The sequence below is a fragment of the Ochotona curzoniae genome, unplaced genomic scaffold (assembly GCF_017591425.1).
Source record: "Ochotona curzoniae isolate NIBS_2020 unplaced genomic scaffold, NIBS_Ocur_1.0 scaffold_2453, whole genome shotgun sequence".
Classification (NCBI taxonomy): domain Eukaryota; kingdom Metazoa; phylum Chordata; class Mammalia; order Lagomorpha; family Ochotonidae; genus Ochotona; species Ochotona curzoniae.
In genome coordinates this window covers 7161578-7183705 of record NW_024467094.1, presented here as the reverse complement: position 1 = coordinate 7183705, position 22128 = coordinate 7161578, and the positions used below count along the sequence as shown (strand labels likewise).

General features: G+C 56.5%; 2 protein-coding genes and 8 non-coding genes across 12 annotated transcripts; 5 read left to right on the top strand and 5 right to left on the bottom strand.

Annotated features, from left to right (window-relative positions):
- The first annotated feature begins 6481 nt into the window (after positions 1 to 6481).
- Positions 6482 to 6553, top strand: TRNAW-CCA. Its single transcript has one exon. It is a non-coding gene; the product is annotated as a tRNA-Trp (tRNA).
- A 641-nt stretch (positions 6554 to 7194) lies between these two features.
- On the top strand, positions 7195 to 7276 carry TRNAS-GCU. The gene has a single exon. It is a non-coding gene; the product is annotated as a tRNA-Ser (tRNA).
- Positions 7277 to 7475: 199 nt separating this feature from the next.
- TRNAT-AGU lies at positions 7476 to 7549 on the top strand. The gene has a single exon. It is a non-coding gene; the product is annotated as a tRNA-Thr (tRNA).
- Positions 7550 to 7874: 325 nt separating this feature from the next.
- Positions 7875 to 7948, top strand: TRNAI-AAU. The gene has a single exon. It is a non-coding gene; the product is annotated as a tRNA-Ile (tRNA).
- A 482-nt stretch (positions 7949 to 8430) lies between these two features.
- Positions 8431 to 10106, bottom strand: BORCS6 (BLOC-1 related complex subunit 6). Its single transcript, XM_041000411.1, has one exon. It carries the CDS (start codon positions 10103 to 10105, stop codon positions 9053 to 9055), a length of 1053 nt encoding a protein of 350 aa, XP_040856345.1. The 5' UTR covers position 10106; the 3' UTR covers positions 8431 to 9052.
- A 3407-nt stretch (positions 10107 to 13513) lies between these two features.
- Positions 13514 to 18412, bottom strand: AURKB (aurora kinase B). Of its 3 annotated transcripts, none has more exons than XM_041001221.1 (8): positions 17076 to 18412; positions 15722 to 15824; positions 15561 to 15615; positions 15249 to 15440; positions 14876 to 15014; positions 14589 to 14737; positions 13963 to 14137; positions 13514 to 13815 (listed from the first exon to the last, which is right to left on the bottom strand). In XM_041001221.1, the coding sequence occupies exons 1-8, from the start codon at positions 17121 to 17123 to the stop codon at positions 13642 to 13644; spliced, it is 1035 nt and encodes a 344-aa protein (XP_040857155.1). In that variant the 5' UTR covers positions 17124 to 18412; the 3' UTR covers positions 13514 to 13641. The 3 variants fall into 3 exon arrangements, with proteins under 3 accessions (XP_040857155.1, XP_040857156.1, XP_040857157.1); XM_041001222.1 differs by having other exon boundaries at positions 15249 to 15468; positions 15583 to 15615; XM_041001223.1 differs by lacking the exons at positions 15561 to 15615; positions 15722 to 15824; positions 17076 to 18412 and having other exon boundaries at positions 14866 to 15014; positions 15249 to 15341.
- Positions 18413 to 19896: 1484 nt separating this feature from the next.
- TRNAW-CCA lies at positions 19897 to 19968 on the bottom strand. Its single transcript has one exon. It is a non-coding gene; the product is annotated as a tRNA-Trp (tRNA).
- Positions 19969 to 20345: 377 nt separating this feature from the next.
- Positions 20346 to 20417, top strand: TRNAG-UCC. Its single transcript has one exon. It is a non-coding gene; the product is annotated as a tRNA-Gly (tRNA).
- Positions 20418 to 20965: 548 nt separating this feature from the next.
- Positions 20966 to 21037, bottom strand: TRNAD-GUC. The gene has a single exon. It is a non-coding gene; the product is annotated as a tRNA-Asp (tRNA).
- A 393-nt stretch (positions 21038 to 21430) lies between these two features.
- TRNAP-CGG lies at positions 21431 to 21502 on the bottom strand. Its single transcript has one exon. It is a non-coding gene; the product is annotated as a tRNA-Pro (tRNA).
- Between the last annotated feature and the right edge of the window lie 626 nt (positions 21503 to 22128).

The following is a 22128-nucleotide window of genomic DNA, read 5'->3' as shown; positions in this document are numbered from 1 at the left end:
GGGGCTGAGGATCTCGCGAGAGCCGTGAAGTCTCGAGCCGCCTCCACGCGGTGTCGGTGGGCGCCCCGGGGACGCGCGGGTCTCTCCCCGGCTGTGCGCGCTGACGTGGCCGGGAATGGTGCCCTGGCGTAGGAGTAGCTGGGGGACATGGGGAGCTCAGCGGCCTCGCGTGGTCACGGGAACGTCAGGCCTGCCTGGAGAAGGACTCTCCCCTCCTCAACCCCCGTCCGACATCTTGGCGGCCGCCTAGAACTAGGCTCTGGATGCGGGAGGGCTGGCGGTGGGCAGGGAAGGGGGTGCGACAGACCCTGCGCCCCAGCTGAGGTCAGGAGCCGGCTCTGCCTGTCGGTCCTTCTGGGGTCCGATGGCCTCTCGCTGTCCACGTTGCTGACCTCGGGCCTCACTGGAAAGTCGGCCTGCATTTCTGAGCACAGTCATGTCCCCTCCGTGGCGCAGCGCCTTCAAGTCAGAAAACCGGATATAGGATGTTAGCTAGCTCTTAAAGCGGAGACTTAAACGTGCCTAAGCACCTTCACCTCCAAGCATTTCTGACTTATGTATTCATTTATTCAATAAATTGACCACCTAGTTAACTGCCAGGAACTGTGCGGGGCTCTGGCAGGCCATCCACCAGCAAGAAAAAAGCCCCTGCTTCTCTTTACTTCAAAGGCAGAGATCTCACATCTACTAATTGACTCTGGAAATGCCCCTCCTGGAAGATGGACAGTTAATATGCAGACAAACAGTATCGGCAAGGTAAAAAGTGTTATAGTTAATGTTAAGTCTAAAATATGTTTATTGTGGAGCTGGTGCCATGCTCTGCTAGCATCCCATGTAGGCGTGGGTTCAAGTCCTGGCTGTTCCGGTTTCCTGCTAATAGCCTGGGAAAGCAATGCAGGATGGCCTAAGTGCTTGGGCCTCTCTCACATGGAGACCTGGAAGAAGCTCCTGGCTCCTGGCATCAGACTGGCTCAGCTCTGGCCATTGCAGCCACTTGGGGAGTGGTCCAGTGCATAGATCTTCCTTTCAAATGACACTTTCTGTACCAGCTGCTGTCACGCATTTCCCCCCACCCCCATTACATGTGGGCAGACGGAGTGTTCCAGAATCAAATCCGGCAGAGCTAGCAGAGCACAGCACGGTTCCCCGGCTCCTTCTGCTTATTTTTCATGTGGCTTTCTTGAGTTGGCTTGGGCAGAATCAATAAAGGCTGCTTGTTTCCCACTCAACTTTTTCTCTGATTTCCACACTAGCCGGACTTGAATTTCAGTTGAGATCTGGCCAGCACCAGTGTGGAGGTCCTTGGCAGCCATGAGGTTCCGCTCCCACAGGGACATCTCCAGCTCCAGGGACCCCGTGAGAGAGACAGCCCATCAGCTCCTGGAGCCCAGTGTGGCTTCTGCTTGAATTCCAGCTTGATTTTTCTATTTTTTTAAAAAACTTTTTATTTCAAAGTCAGGTTTTTCCCCCCCAAAGATTTTTGTTGTTGTTGGAAAGGCAGATATACACAGAGAAGAAGAGACAAAGATCTTCTAGGACTGGAACCTCCTCCGGGTCTCCCACACGGGTGCGGGGTCCCAAGGCTTTGGGCTGTCCTCGACTGCTTTCCCAGGCCACAAGCAGGGAGCTGGATGGGAAGTGGAGCTGCTGGGATTAGAACCAGTGCCCATATGGGATCCTGGTGCGTTCAAGGTGAGGACTTCAGCTGCTAGGCTACCATGCCAGGCTCATACTTCATTTTTCTAATCAAGGGAAATTTCAAACACATGTGAAAATCAAGTCACCAATATAGTGAACCCCCTGAGGTTCCTTGTTGGGCTTCACCAGTTACCAAAATGGGTCAGCCTTGTCTCCCCTCCTCCCTCATCATATACCCTTCCATGTATTTCATGAGATGTTTGCATCAGGGACCAAATAAAGTCCACTTGACTGACATGTCATAATTTCTCCTCAGGTTTCCCTCCCACCCCCCACTTGATCCTGTCCCCTTCCTTTTCTTGCTAAAGATACAGGGCCCTCTGTGGATCCAGTTCTCATCGTGTCATTTCTTCCCCAGACCCTTTAGTTGCCGGAGATCGCTGGTCACATCTGATGGTGGACCAATCTCACACTCAATGTTCCGGTAAGAACACAGCACGAGGCAGCGTCTGCCCCTTCTCCACCTCCGCAGGAAGCCTGCCAGTCTTCTGTGGGGCTAAGGTGTGAGCAGGCACTCAGGCAAAGGCATCTCACCTGATGGGTCTACATTGCCCAACTCATGATTTCCTTAACAATTGCAAAATGCGGCATGTCCTACTTCTATCCCTCCTTCTGCATGGGTCAGCTAGGATTCTTCTGTCTGTACGAATTTGCCCCATCACCTTTTTATTTTCCATGAGGTGTGGGTCATGTGGGAAAGCAGGATGTGTGTCCATTATTTTTACATATTTTGTCAGTTTTCACAATCATGTTTCTCTAGCATTCTGTAACTTAAAAAAAAACAAACCTTATTTATTTGAAAGGGAGGGTTACATAGAGGTAGAGACAGAGATCTTCCATCCACTGTTTTACTCCTTCAGATGGTCACAGAACCCAGGGCTGGGCCAGTATGAAGCCAGGAGCTTTGTCCAGTTTCCCATGTGAGTATAGGTGGGGGTGGAGTGATAGGTGGGGGTGGGGTGATGGGAATCCTTCTCTGCTTTCCTAGATGCACAGGACCGGAGCTAGATCAGAAGTAGAGCATTCAGGACTTGAACTGGCGCCCACATGGATACATGCATGGATGTCAGTGTCGCATGCAGTGGGCTTCGCTCATGGTCAGTGCTGTGCCCATCCAAAACCAGGATCCAGGAACTTCCTCCAGATCTCCCACGTGGGTGCAGGGTCCCAAGGCTTTGGGCCGGTCCTCTACTGCTTTCCCAGGCCGCAAGCAGGGAGCTGGATGGGAAGTGGAGCTGCTGGGATTAGAACTGGTGCCCAAATGGGTTCAAGGTGAGGACTTTAGCTGCTAGGCCACTGTGCTGGGCCGCCAGGCCTGAATTAGCTCTTTAACAGCATAGTAAACCCACAGATATTAATGCCATTTGTGTATTTCAATCCTTTGTGGTTATTTTTGATGATTTGATTGTCCCTGACATTTTCTTCTTTTGTATGGAGATGAGGTTCACATACTACAGTGGCATTATGGCGTACGGCTCACTGGCCTTGAGCATAAATGCAAGGCTGTATACTCACCATCCCTGTCTAATTCCAGAGTGTCTTAACCAACCCATGACGCTGTCCATCCCCATTTGCGTCCTCCTCTACAACTCCAGCCGTCACCAAGCTACTTCCTGTTGGCATGGATGGACCAATTCTGTGTATTCCATGTAACGGGAATCATTCAGTCTGGGAGCTTTTGGTGTCTGGCTTTTCTCACTTGACGTGCAGGAAATCACAATGAAAACGACAAGTGAGAGATAGGAGCATGAGGGCGAGGATCCAGATGTCCAGGTCAGACCAGGCTAACAGGCTTTGAGAGCTCAGGCCAACCTAATGCCTCGTGCCTTTGTGTCTACCTGTCAGACATGAGGCTTCAAAGACAATGCACTTGGCATCCCAGCAACACTGAACACAGCTGCTTGCTTCTTTCCATCTTGAGATGCTATCTTTAGCCAGTGCCGACAGATGGCTGGTTTGCTTTGCTGTTACTAGGGGCCAGACCCTTCATCCCATCATGCATATTGGTCTCCAACTTTTAAATGAACAGATGAAAAAGAAAAACTAACCTTGACCAGTACACAGCCCTCTCAGACTACCAGCTTTTGGCCTCTGGACCCAATATAGGAAAATATTGCACTTGGCCTCTGTCCACCATGGCAGTCTACTAGTGCCACGTGGCTGCTGAACACTTGTGATAGGCTAGGAAAGCTGGGGAGCTGAACCTGCAAGATTTCGTCTTATGTGCCACCGAGTCGCTCTGTGCCTAGGGTTCTAGTCCATCATTCCTGGCAGCCAGACTCATTGGGCCAATCACCTTTTCAATCAAAATGTTACATCCCACCCCATGCTCTTCAGCTACTCAGTGCTATCTTGTTCCCCCGGAAGCCAGTCTGTTGCCCACCCCTAGGGATTTAGCTAAAACAAGCCCTCATCAATTTTACAGATCCTTTCTGCATCACATATTATAGGAATCGGGCCAGGTGCTGAAATATATATTTCCTACTGCCTAATAGTTTGTTGAGGGATACAACAAGAGAACAATTGAAATGCACATTTTTGGGCTTATCAGGCCAATCCTTTCCCTGCAGCTCCAGCATTCCATCTGGGTGGCAATAGTCTCTGCTGATCTAGCTCCCCGCCTATGGGCTGGGAAAGCAGCAGCTGGGCTCCTTTGCCTGCTTCCCCCCTCCCCTTTGTCTGCCTCCCCTCTCCCCCACCCCACCCACGTAGAAGTTTCTGGTTCCTGACTTGGGATTGGCTGTTGTGGCCATTTTGGGGAGTGAACTGGCTGATGAAAGATCTCTTTCTCTGATATCTCCATGTCTAAGATCTACCTCGCAGATAAAAATATTTTTTTAAAGTATGTATTTCCATTTTTAACCCAATTTTATTTGGAGAGAACAGTTCCCATCCACTGGTTTACTGTCCAAACATCTACAACGTCCTTGACTGAAGCTGGGAGCCCTGGAGTTGGGTCAGGCTGAAGCCAGGAGCCCAAGCTGGGTCTTCCATGCCGGTGGCAGGCACCCACCTAACAACAGCCATCACCACTGCCTCCCAGGGCCTGTATTTAGCAGGATGCTTGAATGGGGAGCCAAGACACAAATCAGACATGGGACACAGGCAGTCTAACTTCTAGACCAAATGTTTATCCTTAAAATGTAGAGCTTCAGTGCTATGCTAGAGATGACACAGGAAAACCTTTTACTATGGAAGTGGGGAGGGCGGTGAGCTTTGAGTGGGAGGTAAGGGGCATCAGTGGGGGAAAAAAGGCAGAGGGATGAGGTTTGGAAAAATGATCAAGCAATAGCAGGGACAGTGACAGACAAGGGACCATCAGTTGAAAATGATTCAGCATGCTGAGAGGGGAGCGGCTGAAGAATCAGATAAAGCTACTTCCACTAAAAGCTGGAAGAATCAGGGCTCGCCACGTCTCCTCTACGGTAAAGAAACCCTGTGCTGGTGGATTATCACCGCTGCCAGTTCACGGAAGAGGACACTGACACACAGGCAGCTGGAAAAAACTAGCCCAGGTTACGTAAGTGCTGAGCAGCAGTGCCAGCAGGTGAACTCTGGCAACCTGGTTCTGTGACCTGGCACCGGGGAACTGCACGTGTCTGCCGTTGGTGCTGGGCGCCATCGACCCACTGCCAGACCGCAGATTCCCACAGGCCGACGTCACACAGCCCGTCCTCGGTTAGGCTTCAAGACCAAGTCGCTGGCTTCTTCCCCTTTTGGCCCAGACTGTGGGAATGCGCTAACGCTGATCCGGGCTTCCACAGGGAGCGGGAGCAGGGCGCGGAGTGCAGACTTTGGCAAGACTTTCACACCAGCTCGGAGGCGAGCTGTGTGGCTGGATTTTGACCTCGTTTTTGGCCTCTTATAACCACTGTGAAGCTCCAGAGCTTCCCACCCCCGCCCCCTAAAAAAAAAAAAAAAGGCTTTGCAAAAAACTTCACCAGGCAGGGAGGGATGACAGGGGCCCAGCTCTCCCCATTGCCCTCAAGCCTTGTGCTTGTTAATTCGATTCTACACCAGGGACCACATTGCGCTTTGGTTAAATGGCCCACAGCCTACAGGCATTGACCTTGTCAAATTAGCACTGCAGCAGGGGGTGGGAGTGGGGATGGGAATGGGGCAGGGAGAGGGGTGGGCACAGGACAGCTGCCCAAGAAAAGGAATGGATAGGCTGTGGCGGCAGAAATGGGCTGTGAGAGAGAATTACCTGCCGGCCGGTGACTCTAAGGGGGCCTCTGGCCGAGTCCACCCCAGGCCGGCCTGTTAGACGGTGACAGGCAGCGCGGTCTGTCTCCCCACCTTCCTTCTCAAGGCACTGGGCCCCTTCCGGTTTCAGAGACACTTTCTCCCAGGTCCCCCCAACTCTGACTCACTGGAGGGAGCTTAAAACAAAACATTCCCAACGGTGATAGGGATGGAAATCTCAGCAGTGGTTCTCTCCAGGAAGGGAGGGGCGCGCGTCCATTGAGAAGGGACGCGAGGAGAGTGGCTGGAGCGTCCTGGGTGGCACAGGTGCGCGAATCGGTCGAAGCTCGTTAGGATGCACCAGGAAGGTCCGTCCTGCTCACCCCCAGGTACGTCGTCTTCACCACGGTCTGCCGGATTCTCAGCCCGGTCCCGCCCGCGCTGCGCACGCCTGGTGGTCGCCCTCGATGCCCGGCTTGCCCCACCGGACAGGTGGGCGGATGCAGCCCCTGCACCGGCTCCTCGAACCCGTGACTGCCGCGTCGCCCACCCCGATGACAGCTGCCATGAACAGACCTGTCCCGGGCCTTGGCCGGCCGACCTCGTGGCGCAACGGTAGCGCGTCTGACTCCAGATCAGAAGGTTGCGTGTTCAAATCACGTCGGGGTCAGTTTCTTTTTTTTCCAAATTCTCCTCCTATTAGTTTTTATTTATTTCCCCCTTTGTTTTCGGCCTCAGCGCTCCCGTAGGAGACCGGGCACCTTCTTCTCCGGGGTCAGAAGGGGAGGGCTTCTGGTGCCCAAGTCAGAAAGAGGGGCTTTGGGGCGGGTTCGATGCCGAAATCCTGAGGAAAAATCAAGCTCCTGAGGAAAAAAAAACAGGCGCGCAGCCCCCGGGGTGGGGGAGGTCGGGGGAGGCGCAGCTCCCGGTTCCTCGTGTCCTCCGGTGTCCTCGCCGGAGTGGCCGGGGTGGGGTGGATGTCGCGGCAGGGGTGGCCGGGTGGTCGGGGTGCGCAGCCGGGGTGCCCGGGGTGTCCGGAGTCCGCAGCCGGGGTGCCCTGGGTGGCCGGGTGGTCGGGGTGCGCAGCCGGGGTGCCCTGGGTGGCCGGGTGGTCGGGGTGACCGGGGTGTCCGGAGTGCGCAGCCGGGGTGCCCTGGGTGGCCGGGTGGTCGGGGTGCGCAGCCGGGGTGGCCGGGTGTCGGGGTGCGCAGCCGGGGTGCCCGGGTGCACATCCTTCATGGCGAGGCGCGCGCCGCGGGCGGCAGGCGGAACACAGCTGCCTGAGAGCAGAAACGTGAATCCTAACGTGTGGACGAGGTGGCCGAGTGGTTAAGGCGATGGACTGCTAATCCATTGTGCTCTGCACGCGTGGGTTCGAATCCCATCCTCGTCGGCTAGGGTCTTCCCTTACAGTTTTGTGTTTCGGACTGAGGAGTCAGCTTCCTTTGCTGTTTGCGGGTCATCCCCGCAGTCTTTCTCTCTCCAGGCCCCTTTCTGACTACATTTTCCAGTGCGATCACGCAAACTAACATTCCTTCATCCTCTGTGGAGCTGACCGGGCCAAGAAAAAATGGCACGTCACGGTTCCAGCAGGCGCCGTGGCTTAGTTGGTTAAAGCGCCTGTCTAGTAAACAGGAGATCCTGGGTTCGAATCCCAGCGGTGCCTCCTTCCTAAAGCTTTTGCAAACGGCGGGCAATGTTGCAAACGTGTCCTCAGCGGTTACCCACTCGCAGACCTCTAGGCTGTTTTGCAGCCATGCGTTAGGACGTGGTCGCGTTTGTCACTTATACACATGGATCTGCGGCCCCAGTGCGGCAGTGACATCATCCACGCTTTGCAGTATTGAATTTTCATCGTTGACTGTTGGAAAGTGCTCAGTGGGTTCGTTTCCATGTTGTGTTTTCTTGTTTTCCAAACGCAATGAGTCATTTCTGAGGGCTGAATAATTGTCTAAATTGACATAACCTTCTGAGGAAATCTCATTGCAGCTGGCCGGTTAGCTCAGTTGGTTAGAGCGTGGTGCTAATAACGCCAAGGTCGCGGGTTCGATCCCCGTACGGGCCAGATAGTACCTTTTTTGGCGGATTTTATTTCTAAATCATATAAAACTTCAAACGCCAAAAGAAACTGCCAGGTTGTCAAAAGGACTAGGGGCGTGCCCTCAGGAGAGGGAATTTAGAAGATCCCATGTTCTTCCTCAGATTTGTTTCTATATCTCAGGGCCATAACATGTGGCCCTTGGAGTTGTTGTGTGAACTGTAGAGTGGGGACGCAGCGGTCCCAAACCATCCCCTGGGGCCGGGATGAGAGGCGCTCAGTGACCCCAGAAAACACCCCCTTCCCTGTTCCTCCTCAAGAGCCTCCCTGGGAGTCTGCACCCCGGAGGTGCTGATGTATCTCACATCGCTCTTAGATCTGCTAACAGCCGGCACCCCATTCGTCTCCATCTAGCCCGGGACTCCCACCCCACGAACAAGCACGCTCAACCCTCTTGCTTCCGCTCCTCCAGCCCTGCAGCCCCCCCACAAACACAGCGTCAGCCTTAGCAGCAGCAGCATTTTAATTCCACAAATAAAAACCTCAGAAAGCCCAAACGGATTCAGACCCTCCACAGCAGGGGGGCCACAGTTCTCCCAGCACCGGGAGAGCGGCGAGAGGCCGTCCGCCTCTCCCTCCACGCCACGCGAAGCTGTTCCTCCGAGCTCCACCCTGGTTCTGGCTGGGGCAGGGGGTCTGGGAAGGCAGGCCCCAGTGGTCAGAGGCAGGTTAGGCACCTGCAGGCGTGCGTCCGACCCAGATCCCACAGCCCCCCGGCGCGGGGCTGGCGTCAGGATGGCCACAGCGGCTGGGGCCTCCTCTCGTCCCTTCTTGATCGCGCGTGGGAGTGGTGTTTCCCCTTCCGAGACCTAAAGCTCCAGGTCGGCGGGGAGGACGCCCTGGCTAAGCGGCAGAGTTGGGAAGCACAGAGGTGGGGTAGCTACAGGTGGCCAACTGAACAGAAGCGAGCAGCGTCCCTCCCCGCCGGGGAACACCCGTTAGCGCTTCCTCCCGGCCCGGAACCTCCGCCGCAGGCAGGCCGCGTCTGCAGAGCCGCCAGCCCCCAGCCGGGGCTCCTTGCAAAGTCCCTCGGGCTCGGGCTCGGGGATCGTGCGTGGACCCGGGTCCCGGTCACTTGCACAGCGCCTCCAACACCTCCAGCGTGCGTCGGATATCCCGCACCTGGCGCGCCAGCCCCTGCACGGGCTGCAGCGCCCGCTCCAGCTCCTCGCAGCGCGCCAGCAGGGTGTACATGCCCTTGATGCTCATGTCCACGGCCTCGCCTAACGAGTCCACGGCGTCGCGGTAGGTCTGGATGCAGCCCACGCTCAGAGCCGTCAGCTCCTGCACCGCGCCGCCCAGCCCGCGGAGCAGCCGGTCCACGCGGCCGCCCAGCTCCCGACTCAGCCTCTCCAGGTCCCGCAGCACGTCGGGGTCGATGGGCGGGATGGCGGGAGGCGGGGCGGCCGCCGGGCAGGAGCGCGCCGGGGCTGCGGCGGGGGGCGGCGGCGGGGCGCCGCTCAGCCGGATCTTGAGCTGCAGGTTGTTGGCGACGAAGTGCGTGAGGTCTCCGTGCCGGCTCACCGTGCCCTCGAGCTCCAGCGGGCTGGAGATGGTGGCCCGGCGGCCGCCGCTGCCCGCGCCGCCCTCGGCGCCGCCGCACGCCCCGCTCAGCCCGTCCAGGCTGCGGCTGTCCTGCAGGCGGCTGGAGGACGAGCGGCCCAGCCTGCCGGCCGCCGCCTCCTCGTCACCGTCGTCCTCCTCGAGCGCCGCCTGCTCGCCCTCCATGCCGCCTCCCGCGCCCCCTCGACGGCAGCGCGCGTCCTCGGGCGGCGGCTCCGGGTCCCGGCGCCGGGAGGACACGGGCGGGTCGGGGTCTGCTGGCGCCCCCCGGCGGCCCTCGGGTCCAGCCGGCGTGGCTCGGGCGCCGGGCTCGTCCTCCTCCTCCTCCCGGGGCGGCCGCTGGACGCCGCCGCTGCAAGTGTGAGAGGAGGACGCGCGGAGGGACCGGCTCGCTCCCGCCCGGTCCTCGGCCTCTTCCTCCCCCGACACCCGCAGGAGGCCTGAGGGCGGCTCCGAGGACGGCCGGCCCGGCCCGCCGCGGCACCGCGCGGCCTGCGGCTGCGGCACCGGCAGAGCCACCAGGTCCGCGTCGGGCCCGGGCCGCCCCCGAGGCGACTCCATCGCGGCAGGCGGGGGGTCCCCGGCCGGCTCGGAACTGGTCCAGCCGGGCGGCTGCAGCGACGGCGCGGCGCCTTTAAGGGGCGTTGGTAAGAGGCGCGCCGATTGGCGGCCGGCTGACAATGGTCAGGACAGGAAGAACGCGTGGATTGGCTGTGGCGACCAGGAAGTTCCGGAGCAAGAGCTGTGATTGAACGGCCCGGCCCACGTGAGCGCCCGTCCCGCGGCGCTCGTCGCCCCGCCCTCCCGGAAAGTTGAAGGGGGCAGATCTTAAAGACGCAGGTCCCCAAATACCCGGAGCCCCGCGGGTTGCACCCGTCATCGTCCCGCCCGCAAACAAACCAGGCAAGTGGGGACCAGGTTTGAGGTTCCCAAGGCAGGTTCTTAGGATGCAAACGGTTACGAGGATGTAGATCATAGAGAGATAAGAGATTAAGTCATGGATCTGCAGCCTGGACCTTCGGGATGAACCTGCACCTGGCTGACCACCGTAGCTGAAGCCAGCGTTCTCACAGAACCTCAGGGTTCGTTACCTCGTCTTCGGTTGGCAGAAGTGGCCGTTGAACTGGCCGCACGACTCGTGCTGGACAGGGCAGCAGACTTAAACAGTGCCTTTGCCATCTCTTTTCTGTTGTGCTTATCTCTCTCTCTTTCTCTCTCTCCCCTCTCTGGAGGAGGGTATGTGGGCTTTGCAGGAAACTCTCACAAGTTCTGATGAGCTCTGATAAGTTCTGATAAGCTCTGATAAGTTCTGATAAGCTCCAGATAGGAAAAGAGAAGTTCTCATCCATAGCCCCAGTGCCCGGCACACAGTGGTCGCAAGCTGTTAATTTGCTCCTTTGGTATCAAATATATTCAAGATGCAGTTCTTTGTCACTCGCACCCAGAGTCCTGAAAATACCCCTTGTCACCTTTAGTAGCTCCCCTCCCCGCTGCAGCTGTCACCCCATGCCCCCAGCTCACAGACACTAAACCATGTACGTCTTTGTGCATGAGTGACAGGACACAAGCTGAGCCAGTCAGAGCAGCAGAGCAATTTATTGTTTTGCCCAATAAAGGTCTGCAACACGTGTGGGCCTCCGGGAAGCCTGCACTCAGAGGGGTCTTTGGTGTCTGCCTGTTAACTTCCTCACAAAGGCCCAGCAGTCATGTCCTTTGGCCACCTTTTGTGGGATCATTCCCTAATCACCTCTCACTGCTTCTTCTTTGTGGCCTGCCAGGATCCACATCCCAGAATCCGCAGATTCTCCCACGTATAAGCCAAGAGCCCACCGCCACTATCAGTACTGACGTGCAGGCGCCAGCAGCCGGATTGGTCCTGGTTGTGCAGGCTCCAGGACAAGCCTGCCAGTACCTCTGGATGTCTTTTTTATTTAAAGATGAAAATAACAAGCAACTTGTTATGGCCAAGGTCACAGGGCAAATACATGGTGGACAAGGAATTGGAGTTCAAGTGTGCTGGGGAGTGGAAGCTTGTTCTGGCATGCATTACCCCTTGTCTCACAGGCCACTGTTGAGATGGGGAACAGATTACCCACTCCCCAGGAATGCAAAGGAGAGACAATTACCTGCCAACTTATTCTGTGCAAGACCAGAGACAGGGGGAGAGGTGACTTTTCATTTCTTCTTTTTGACATCATCTAGCAGGAAGATCACCATAAATAACCCGGATGGAGCAGAGCCCCAGCGAATTGCACTGTGGCTTGTGGGGTCTTTCTGTGCTGCAGGTTGCAGCCCCTGTGTGCCTTCCAGGGATTGTGGAGGGGGTGGGGCGCAGGGCTTATGTGAGCAATAGACAAGTGTCCTATTGTTTGTGCCTTGCATGAAGGGGGTGGCTGTCACTCTGGATGCTTGGAATTTTCCTGTGCAGCAAATTTGAGGCTGGAGTCACCCAGTGGTGGCAGAATTTTCCTACCAGCAAGCGCCTCCAAGTGTCCAGACTCTGCCCTGGCAAGATGGGTGTGTGGCATTGATTAGGTGAACGCAAGTGCAATGTGTCCTGCAGACAGGTGTTGGATGTTCCACCTAGGGTGTCCTGGTGTCCTCTGCATGAATCCCATTGGTAAGATATGCATCCATGGGAGGGTTTGGGGGATTTTGGCCCAAGCTAGAAGGACCAGTTTCTTGTTGTCTTGATTGCTGTTTGCTTTTAGATTTACTTCTAATTTAAAAGTCAGAATTACAATTTTTTTTTTTTGGTAAAGATTTACTTATTTTAACTGGAAAGGTAGATCTATGAAGATAAGGAAAAAGATGTTGCATCTGATGGCTCATTCCCTAAACAGACACAACAGCCAGAGCTGAGCTGATCTGAAGCCCGGGGCTTCCTCCAGGTCTCCCATGTGAGTGCAGGGTCCCAAGGCTTTGAGTCATCTTAACACTGCTTTCCCAGGCTGCAAGCAGGGAGCTGAACGGGAAGTAGAGCAGCCGGGGGACATAAACTGGCACCCATAGGGGATCCTGGCACTTGTAAGTGAAGGATTAGTCAGCTGAGTCATGGCACCAGACCCAAGAAATCTCCTACCCACTGGTTCACTCTCCAAATGGTCATAATGACCAGCTTTGGGTCAGGCCAAATCCAGGAGCTAGGTGCCCCATCTGGGTCTCCCATGCGGGTGTCAGGAACCCAAACACCTGGGCCTTCCTACACTGCCTTTCCCAGGCCACTAGCAGAGAGCTGAATGGGAAATTGGAGCAGCTGGGACCTGAACTGCATCCACATGGGATGCCTGGGAATTGGGCAGTGGCTGCACCCGCATGCCATGGTCCCTGCCCTATTTTCTCAGAGATGTAGGAATGGGGATCATGAGGGTGGGGGGCTATGGGGGAATGTTGTTGTCTTAGTGAGTAAAGGCCCACATCCTGGGAGGTGTCAATGAGTGTTAATGTTAAGGGTGTAAACAATTGGGTCCCCCTACTGTTGCAGGTCAGGGTGCCAGCTGGACCCCCACATTGGTGATATCATCCACCTGAGTGTACTCTACATGCCAGCAGCATCTTGCTTTCTCTGGCTTGTCCCCAGAGGCACACAGAAGGCACTGGTATAATGCTAAACAACTTGTCCATCTGTAGAATGGCTTGACAGAACCAATCCCAGAAGGATCTCCATCAAGGGTTATGGTGCAGCAATTGAAAAAACAAAAATGCAAATACGCAAACCATCATAGCCTCTGAGACATCAACAGCAGCAAAAATCAAATGGCAAGAAAATGCAAATGGTGAGATGCCATTTACATGAAAGACCCTCCCCACCAACCACCTGCTAACAATATTCTAATGTCCAGAATATAGATATGGCTAGAGCTAAGTTCTGAGGACAGCGACCCAGTGTCCACCACTGCTGTCACGCAGGGCATGCAGCTTCCTCCTCCTCAAGGCCTCCATTCAGAGATATCCACACACATATTACAAAAGCCTCAGCTTTTATTAAATAAAAAAGAGCTAGAAGACAGTAAAGGGACCAGGCCAGGATTCACTCCCTTCTACCTGCATATGCACCTTCATACACACACACACACACACACACAAAACCAAGGCAATCAGGGGACAGACTGCAGGGTTGAGGGGGGCAACACCCGCCTAGAGTGGGCCCGGACCCAAGGGTGGGCTGAGACCTGGGCCAGAGAAATGCGATCAGAGGGGTTGTGTTTGAGCAGCTTTGAGATGAGGTCCTGGGCCCCTGTGGGCACTGATGGGGGGAACTTCAGGTCCACCTGCAGGGTTGGGGAGACAAGAAAGACCCCCACGCTTGTTTCCTCCTTGCTACCATTCCACCTGAGTTATGCAAGGATCCAGGGACCCACTTGCGACTCTCCCAGCCCCAGGCCTCTGCAGCCCCGAGCCCCCAGCAGCTCTCCCACCTTGACAATGCGCCGATACGTCTCATTGTGGGACGCGCTCTCAAAAGGTGGGTTCCCCACCAGCAGCTCATAGCAGAGCACTCCGATGCACCACAGGTCCACTTTCTCGTTGTGCGTGTGCCCTTCAATCATCTCGGGGGGCAGGTAGTCTAGGGTGCCACACATGGTCTTCCTCCTGGTGGGACAAAGGAAATGGCAAGGGGGGGTCCCTGCAGCTAAGAGATGCCTCCTACCAGGGGGATTCCACCTGCAGAGGCAGGGCTCCACTTGGGCACTGCACCCGAGGGCCGTGGGGGCAGGTTAATGTGACACACACCAGAGCCCCATAAGTGAATTCCATGCTGTCTCGTACACTGGGGGCTTCAACAGGGCAAGCAGGAGGGCAGCAATCGGGGGCATCTCTAACGCCCATCAAGCTGACTGCCTGAAGTGACTCAGGCTGCCTTTCCACTATGCCGAATCAGGAAGCATTTAAAAATAGCATGGGGGGAAGGGTTTCCAGTGACCACAGCAGGAGAGAGAGGTCCTGCAAGGCCCGGAGCACCTGGGTGTCATGACAGTGCAGGAAGGGATCCCCCCACCTCCTCCAAGCCTCATGTGCCAGCCTCATGCCCAGTGCTGCTTACCGCAGGGAGGGGGCGTGCACGGACCAGCCGAAGTCGGCGATCTTGAGTTCTCCCTGCAACCCCAGCAGCAGGTTCTCTGGCTTGATGTCTCTGTGGATGACTTTCTTCTCATGGCAATACCTCAGGGCATCTGCCAACTCCTCCATGATCTGGCAAGGCCAGCAAGGGCATTCAAACGCAAGGCCCGCCCTCCTCCAGCTTCCAGCAATGAGTCCCCAGCCTCACACCCCACTCCCTTACACCCCCCGCCGCCCTGTCCCGGCCCACCAGTGCCCACCAGCCCCAACCGTGGCTGTTCGTTGCTCATCAAAGGTACGGCTCTTCTGCAGCTCCTTGTAGAGCTCGCCGCGGGGGGCATACTCCAGAATCAAGTAGATCCTCCTCCCGTCGTAGAAATAGTTGTAGAGGCGTAGGATGTTGGGGTGCCTGCAGGAGGAGGGAGACAGGAGGCTTCAGGCTGCAGCTGGGCATAAAGCAAAGATGACAGGACCTAGAGCGGGGCAACCCAGGTCAGACAGGCTGCCAGTGGCAAAAGGGAACAGGGCCAGCTCTCAGAATTCAAGACTGGTGCAGACTGAGCACCAAAGAGACCGCCATCTAGGAGTGGTGGGACTGCCCTGGGAGTGAAAGGGCTTGGGAGGTCCCAGGGTGGGGTCGTACCGCAGGTGCGCCTGGATCTCGATCTCCCTGCGTAGCTGGTGCTCCACACCCTCTTTCTCGATCTGCGACTTGAAGAGGACCTTGAGCGCCACAATGAAATGGCTTTTCTTCTCCCGGGCCAAGTACACATTGCCGAACTTGCCTTTGCCCAGAGGACGGCCGATCTCAAAGTCTTCGATGGTCAAGGGGCGCCTAGGCAACGAGTAGGTGGGCGACAAAACTCAGCGCTGGCTGCTGGGCATCCCAGGTGAGTGCTTCCTGCCCATGGCCACCCCTGATCTCACACTGCACCTGCAGGCTGGGAGCACTTACGTAAAGATGGTGGGTGCCCCACTGCCATTCTCCGTGCCCTTCTGGCCAGGAGCAGCTAAAGAGAGAGCAGGGATGTTGTGACTGTCCTCTGCCATCCTGTGTGCCCCCCTCCCATACAATCCAGTCCCCTCAGTCACTGCTGTCCCACTTGGGCCACTTACCCATGGGCTGGGAATTGGAGCGGTTCATGAGGACCAGGGCCGATGGGGTGGCAGGCTGCTTCCGGAGGACTCTCTGAGGCAGTGTGTTCAGGCCAGACTGAGCCTAGGGAGGGGTAGAGGGGGGCTCTCAGGGACCCGGCTGGAATGTGCTGCACCCAGCATTTCTGCTGCTAGCTCAAGAACTACCCACTCGTGCAACAATCCGCCCCCCGGCCCCTCCGCCGTACTGAGAGAAACCCTGGTGCCACAGTTTGGGGTCTCCAGTTCTAGGACTCTTCTTGGGCCATCGTACAAATATAGGTCAGGAAGGAATAACCCCTACTGGCCGAAAAAACAAAGGAGCAGGGGCCTTCCGGTGCAGAAAAATAACAGGTTAATCCTCCACCTGCCAGCACCAGCATCCCGTACGGCTGACGGTTCATGTCCCGGCTGCTCCACTTTCCAGCTTCCTGCTTGTGGCCTGGGAAAGCAGTAGAGGATGGCCCAAGTTTTTGGGCCCCTAAGCCCATATAGAAGATCCAGAAGAGAGTACCGGCTCCTGGCTTTGGACCAGCCCAGCTGTGGTTGTAGCAGCCATTTGGGGAATGAACCAGCAGGTGGAAGATCTCTGTAACTCTGACTTTCCAAGTAAAACAAATAAAAAGGTCTTTTAAAAAAAGAAAACACAGTTGTAGACAACCCCCTCCCCAATACCTAGCATCCTTCACCATCACCTTCTCAAACATGGGCTTCCAGTCTTGTAGTTCTGTCTCTAACCCAGTGTCCGGGGAGGCCTCAGTCAACCCATGAACAACCCATGACTGTGACACACACAGACAATTGTCCACAACCTCCCAGGAGCCTAGTGTAGTGCAACTCAGAGGTGGTGGTGCTGGCAGGCCTTGCTCATTGCTATTGCCCAGGCACTACACTGGGGCCTTTTGCAATGCCACAGACTTTAGGGCTAGTCTGGTGGCTCTCTAGGAGGGTCCTAGGACCACTAATCATCTGCTTCCAAACTGTAATGGACAAACATCTGATTTGAACAACAGGCAGTCTACAGAGTTGCCTCTCCGTGCGAATTACACACCTAACAGGCAGCACTTGAAAGCAGAGGGTAGACTCTGCATGGGCAGCAGCTGTCAACCAGATTCTTTACACCTGCCACCCAAACCTGCTCCACACCACACTATTCAGACCCCTGGGGGAGGAAGGGGTAGGTGGCACAACATGGCCAGACTCAACCTTGCCTGCAAACTTTTGGGCCTCCCATTTGGCAGGATAAGGAGGAAGGCAACGCTAAGAGGGATCACCCCTCTATAACAGAACCTCCAATCTTTGCCCCCCGGGGTGGGGGGTGGGGTCGGGGGCTTACCGTGGGGCGACTGTAGGGCCAGGGGTAGGCGTTCTCCTTCTGGGCCATTCTTCTAGGGGAAGGGGGAGGGTAGCAGGGCGCAGAACGGAAAAGACAGCCCAGATCAGCAGAATAACTAAGAAGAGGGATCGGACCGAACTAGGCAGAAGCCCTGGGCGGGGCTGGCGGAGGAGAGCGGGTCACACCGGCCGAGACGCACGCAGCCCGGGTCCCGCAGCTCTCGCCCACCCCTTCCGGGATCCCGGAGCGCTCAGCAGCCTGGCGAGGCGCGCGCGGGCCCAACGGACCCTGGCGAGCTGCCGGCCGCCTGCGCTCTCCCGGAGCCCGCTGCTGCCCACGGAGGAGGCCAGCTCACCTTGCGGGCCGCTGGCCGCCGACCGACCGACTTCCCCGGGGGCCGCGGCGGACGACTGGGCCTGCCGGGACTGCGCCTCCGCCGAGGCGCTTTCAAATCTCCCGCTCGCGCCCCATTGGCTGAAGGCACTCCGGGCCCGGTTCGCATTGGCCGCTTCGCCTGTGGCGTAGACTCACGTGGACCAATGGGAGCCGGCGGAATGAGAGCGGCCGCAGGTGGGGTGCCGGAGTTGGCCAAGTTTCTCCAAAGTTTTACTTCTTCCTTAGGTTGGGGAGGACGGGGGGGTATTGAACCTAGAACCCGAGAGGAGTCGTCGGTCCGTGCCAGACGTCAGCCACAACAAGACGAGGCTGCGTCCTGGGTCAGCACCCCGCCACAGGGGCTGGATTCCCGTAGGACATGATTCGGATGGCGCCGAGGAAGGCAGACACGGTTTCAATGGCTTCTGCACTTTTAAGGTTTTTATCAGATATTCAAGGATGCAAATCAGTGTGACCTACGCCCTGGAACTGTCTCCCTCGCAGCATCTAGGCCACCCTCTCCCTAAGCAAAAATGCACGGCTACTCAAGTCTCTTTTATAAGACGGTGTGGGATTTATCTAGAATCTTCACTCAGCTGCCTCTTAAGTACTTCTTAGAGGACTAAGAATTCTTAGAATGCCTGCTAGCTAAACGTTACAAGTCAGCGGGTTTTATGGTGTCCTGTTCAGTGGGAAAGCCTGGACAGGGCATTCCCCTGTCTCACCCACGCTCCTCCAGACAATCTGGATCTACGGTGGTGGAGTCTGGGGAAGGCTGGCTGTACTTGGGTCTATTTGAGTCTTAATGTTCACGTCGTTATTGTCTTGTCCTTGAAAGCCCTCGCTGTTCAAGGAGGAATTTCCCCATCAGTGGACATCTCTCTGCAGGGTTCTTTGAGCACTGTTACTTATTTTCCCCTGATTTTTTTTTTTTAAATTGGAAAGGCAGATTTTGACAGAGAGAGGAGAGACAGAAAGATCTTCCATCTGCTGGTTCACTCCCCAAATGGCCAGAAGAGCTGGAGCTGAGCCAGTCCGAAGCCAGGAGCCAGGAGCTTCCTCTGGGTCTCCCACGTGGATGCAGGGTCCGAGGCTTTGGTGCTGTGTTGCAGGACGTTTAGCAGGGAGCTGGATGGGAAGTGGAACCGCTGGAACTTAAACTGATATGGGATGCTGGTTCTGTGAGTAGAACATGGGCTCATATACCTGTGAGCCGCCTCTTCCTGATTTTTCAAATCCTCACAATTACAGTCTCCCAACTTGTAAAGGCTCAGTTTCTCCCTTGGACCCCTCCCCCACTGCCTGTAAGTCCTCCCACGCCACCCCGTTTTCAGAGAACAATTATTCTTTCAGGAAGAGGAGCATCCCTTGAGACAGACGAAATGTCACCAAGCGTACAAGGGCAGCAAGGTGACCGCAAGGTGACTGCAAAGCTCCATGGTGTCCACAAGCCTGCACACACACACACACACACACACACACACACACACACACACACAGCCATGCCGAAGAAGCACAAGGGACATTGCCTGCAGCCTGTACCTCCCTTCCACGCTTCTTCAGCTCCTGCCACTGTACCTTGTGCCCTTCCCCGAGCCACAAGGGAAGGTCACTTGGAGCGGGAGATCTTCCTGTGCCTGACCATGCAGATGGTCACCTCCCCCCAGGTGACAGGCTCGTGGTGCTGATCCAACAACCGCTGAGGAAAAGAGGAATACATAGTGGGGTGCTTGAGCGCCTATCCCTTTGGTTCTAACGCTGACCGGCTCCCTCTGCCTCAGGGGAGCGGCTTGTGTGTCCTGTGTGTGCTGTTCAACCGTGGGAAAAGATGAAGGGACCTCTTGATTCTCTTGGGATGGCAAGGTGGTAGCCTTCCCTTTTACTGGGAAAAGCAGGCGCTTTGTTAAGCAGCACCCATGGATTTTTCTGTGGCCAGGACTGTGTCACCTGACTACTGCAAAGGAGAGAGCGTGCGAGGATCAGCACATCTTCCACCCTTGTCCTAGAGCCACCATCTCACTGCAGCAAGGGAGAAGTGGTGGAGACAGGTTCCTTTGCTCAGCGTGGAGGAAGGTGCTTGAAATACCTTATCAGAGTTTCTGGGTTCAAGTCCCTGCTCTGCTTCTTGACCCAGCTTCCTGCCATGCAGTAGTGACGATTTGGTCTCTGCCACCCAGGTGGGCAGACCTAGATGAAATTCTCAGATCCTGGCTTCAGTTTGATCCAGCTTTCAGTGTTACAGGTATTAGGGGAGTGAATAAGAGGACACTCCTTTGTTCTCTCAGTGCGGTATTTGCTATAAGCAACATTGGTGAACCACAAAAGAGCGCGCAGCCACTCAAAACATTACACATGAAATGACTCATAATGAGGGGGTGAAATCCAATTTGAATCCCACAGTAGGGAATCCCACAGTAGGGTAGGGGTTGAAAACAAGTGTATCCGTTGACCCCGACGTGATTTGAACACGCAACCTTCTGATCTGGAGTCAGACGCGCTACCGTTGCGCCACGAGGCCCCTGCAAACCCACATTTTGGGGGATTCTGTAAACAGAAAGACCATCAGCAACAAGAGGCGGAGTTTTTGCCTACACGTCCCGTCTGCCGGGCGCTAGCTCGGACCTGCGTGCAAACGCACGTAGGAATTTAAACTCACCAACCTCTGAGTAAAAGTCGGAAGCAAACCATGCTGCGGCGCACCTGGCTCCCGGCCGAGGTCTTTGGCTTCGGGGCGCCTTGTGCTCGCCGAGCGGGGACGTGGCTTTCCGTGTTGGGGATTTTTCCCCCCAGGGCTACAGCCACGCGCGGCCGCTGCTCCCGTCCGTTCCAGCCACCGGCAGACGAGCTGTCCGTGCACGTCTTATGTAGCTTCAGGAAGCGGGTCTGCTCCTGTGTGCGTTGGTGGTATAGTGGTGAGCATAGCTGCCTTCCAAGCAGTTGACCCGGGTTCGATTCCCGGCCAACGCATCTCCCTGTTTTGGCGCTTCTCACTCCCGCCATCTGCAGAAACCTTTTCCTGAAAGTCTCCCCTGGCCTCGCCACCCCATCCGGCGAAGGGCAGCTGTGCCCTGGGCCTCGGACCGCGGACTCTGCGTGGACGCAGGTTCCGTCCAGTCGCAGACGCCCAAGGAGGCAGGGGAAGCACCGCGGACTCCTCCCCGCGCGGCCACTGCTGGACCTGATGCCCGCAGCTGCTGGCCGTGGCACGCCTGGAACCGAAAGCGATGTTTACGGCGAAGCGGAAGCGCCTGATTTACAACTTGGGGCAACACGGTGATACGTGCTTCCTTCCGTTTGCCTTCTGTTTTGTCCCTTGTCGTAACTGTGGAAACAATCATGGCTCATTTATCACACATTGAAATTCCAAATACAATCTAGAAACATGAAAGCTTAGTTTGGAGAGCAGATTCAAATGCCCCCGTTTTTATCTTCGGTACCCATGAAAGAAAATAACAAAATTAACTCACTGTTGGTGCGGTTAAGGGGTGACTGAACCACAAAAAAAACTATAGCGCCTCCCCGTCGGGGAATCGAACCCCGGTCTCCCGCGTGACAGGCGGGGATACTCACCACTATACTAACGAGGAGTGAGCTACACGGCTCCTTCCCAAAGGCCTGATCAGGGACTCGGAGCGGATCCACCGCCCGCGGATCCCTCAGGTTAGAAGTAGACAAAGGCTTCCTTCAACGACGGAAACGCAGCTCCGACAGCTCGCACCCTCCTGCACGGGCCCCACCGCAAGGCATCCACATTGCCCTTTCACCATGTTACACCGGCCGGCCGAGGCGCCGCGCGTACAGGAGGGAGCTCCCCGGGAGCCTGCGGGCTGCATCTGGACGCGGCCTCCGCATCTGCTCGACAGAAATCAGTGCTGCACCCCAGGAGTTGAGAAAGACTCTTTGCAGCCGGGCCTCCCGTTGTTGAAGCCACACAGATTTGAACTCTTCCACTCCCGCTAAGGGACCCAAGAAAAAAAAACGGGCTCGTCCGGGATTTGAACCCGGGACCTCTCGCACCCGAAGCGAGAATCATACCCCTAGACCAACGAGCCGACGGGTAGCGATGCTCGCGAATGGCCTTAGAGGTCTCAGCCGAGCAGCGGCCCGGGAGCGCCGCGCGCCGTGCGCCCTGGCGCGCTGGGGGCCCGCGCCGCCGGGAGCCCCGGAGCGCTCGGATGCTGGGCTCTGCGCGCGGATCTCGACTCCTCCCAGGATGTAGCGTCAGGAAGTGGGTGGGAGAGGTTTCGGCCGCGCGTCTGAACCGCATAGCAGGATTCTTCAGGACTCATCCCTGAACAGGGGTCCGACCCTCCCCGCCTCCAAGGGCGGTCCTCGGGCCCAGCCTCCCCTGCTTCCGACCGCGGTCCCCAACCGTGGAGTCCCCAAGATCCCTAGATGCGCCGTAGCCCCTCTCGCCATCCTTGCCTTGAGTGCATCTTCTTCCTCCGGTGACAAGCAGGGCCCTCAGTCTCTCTGCGCGGCGTTCAAGTGGCCCGAGTGATGCCAGGGTGCCAAGGAGACCCGCAGAGGAGGCAATGGCACTGAACCAGCTGTCTTGTAGCTTGTGAGCTGGACAAGGCGTCAGGGCACACGGACAGGGTTAACACCGCCACGCCTGTAACACCGTTGCCAGCTCTGCTCCCTGGGTTCACCCCTGCCTGCCGGTCACCTCTCCAGT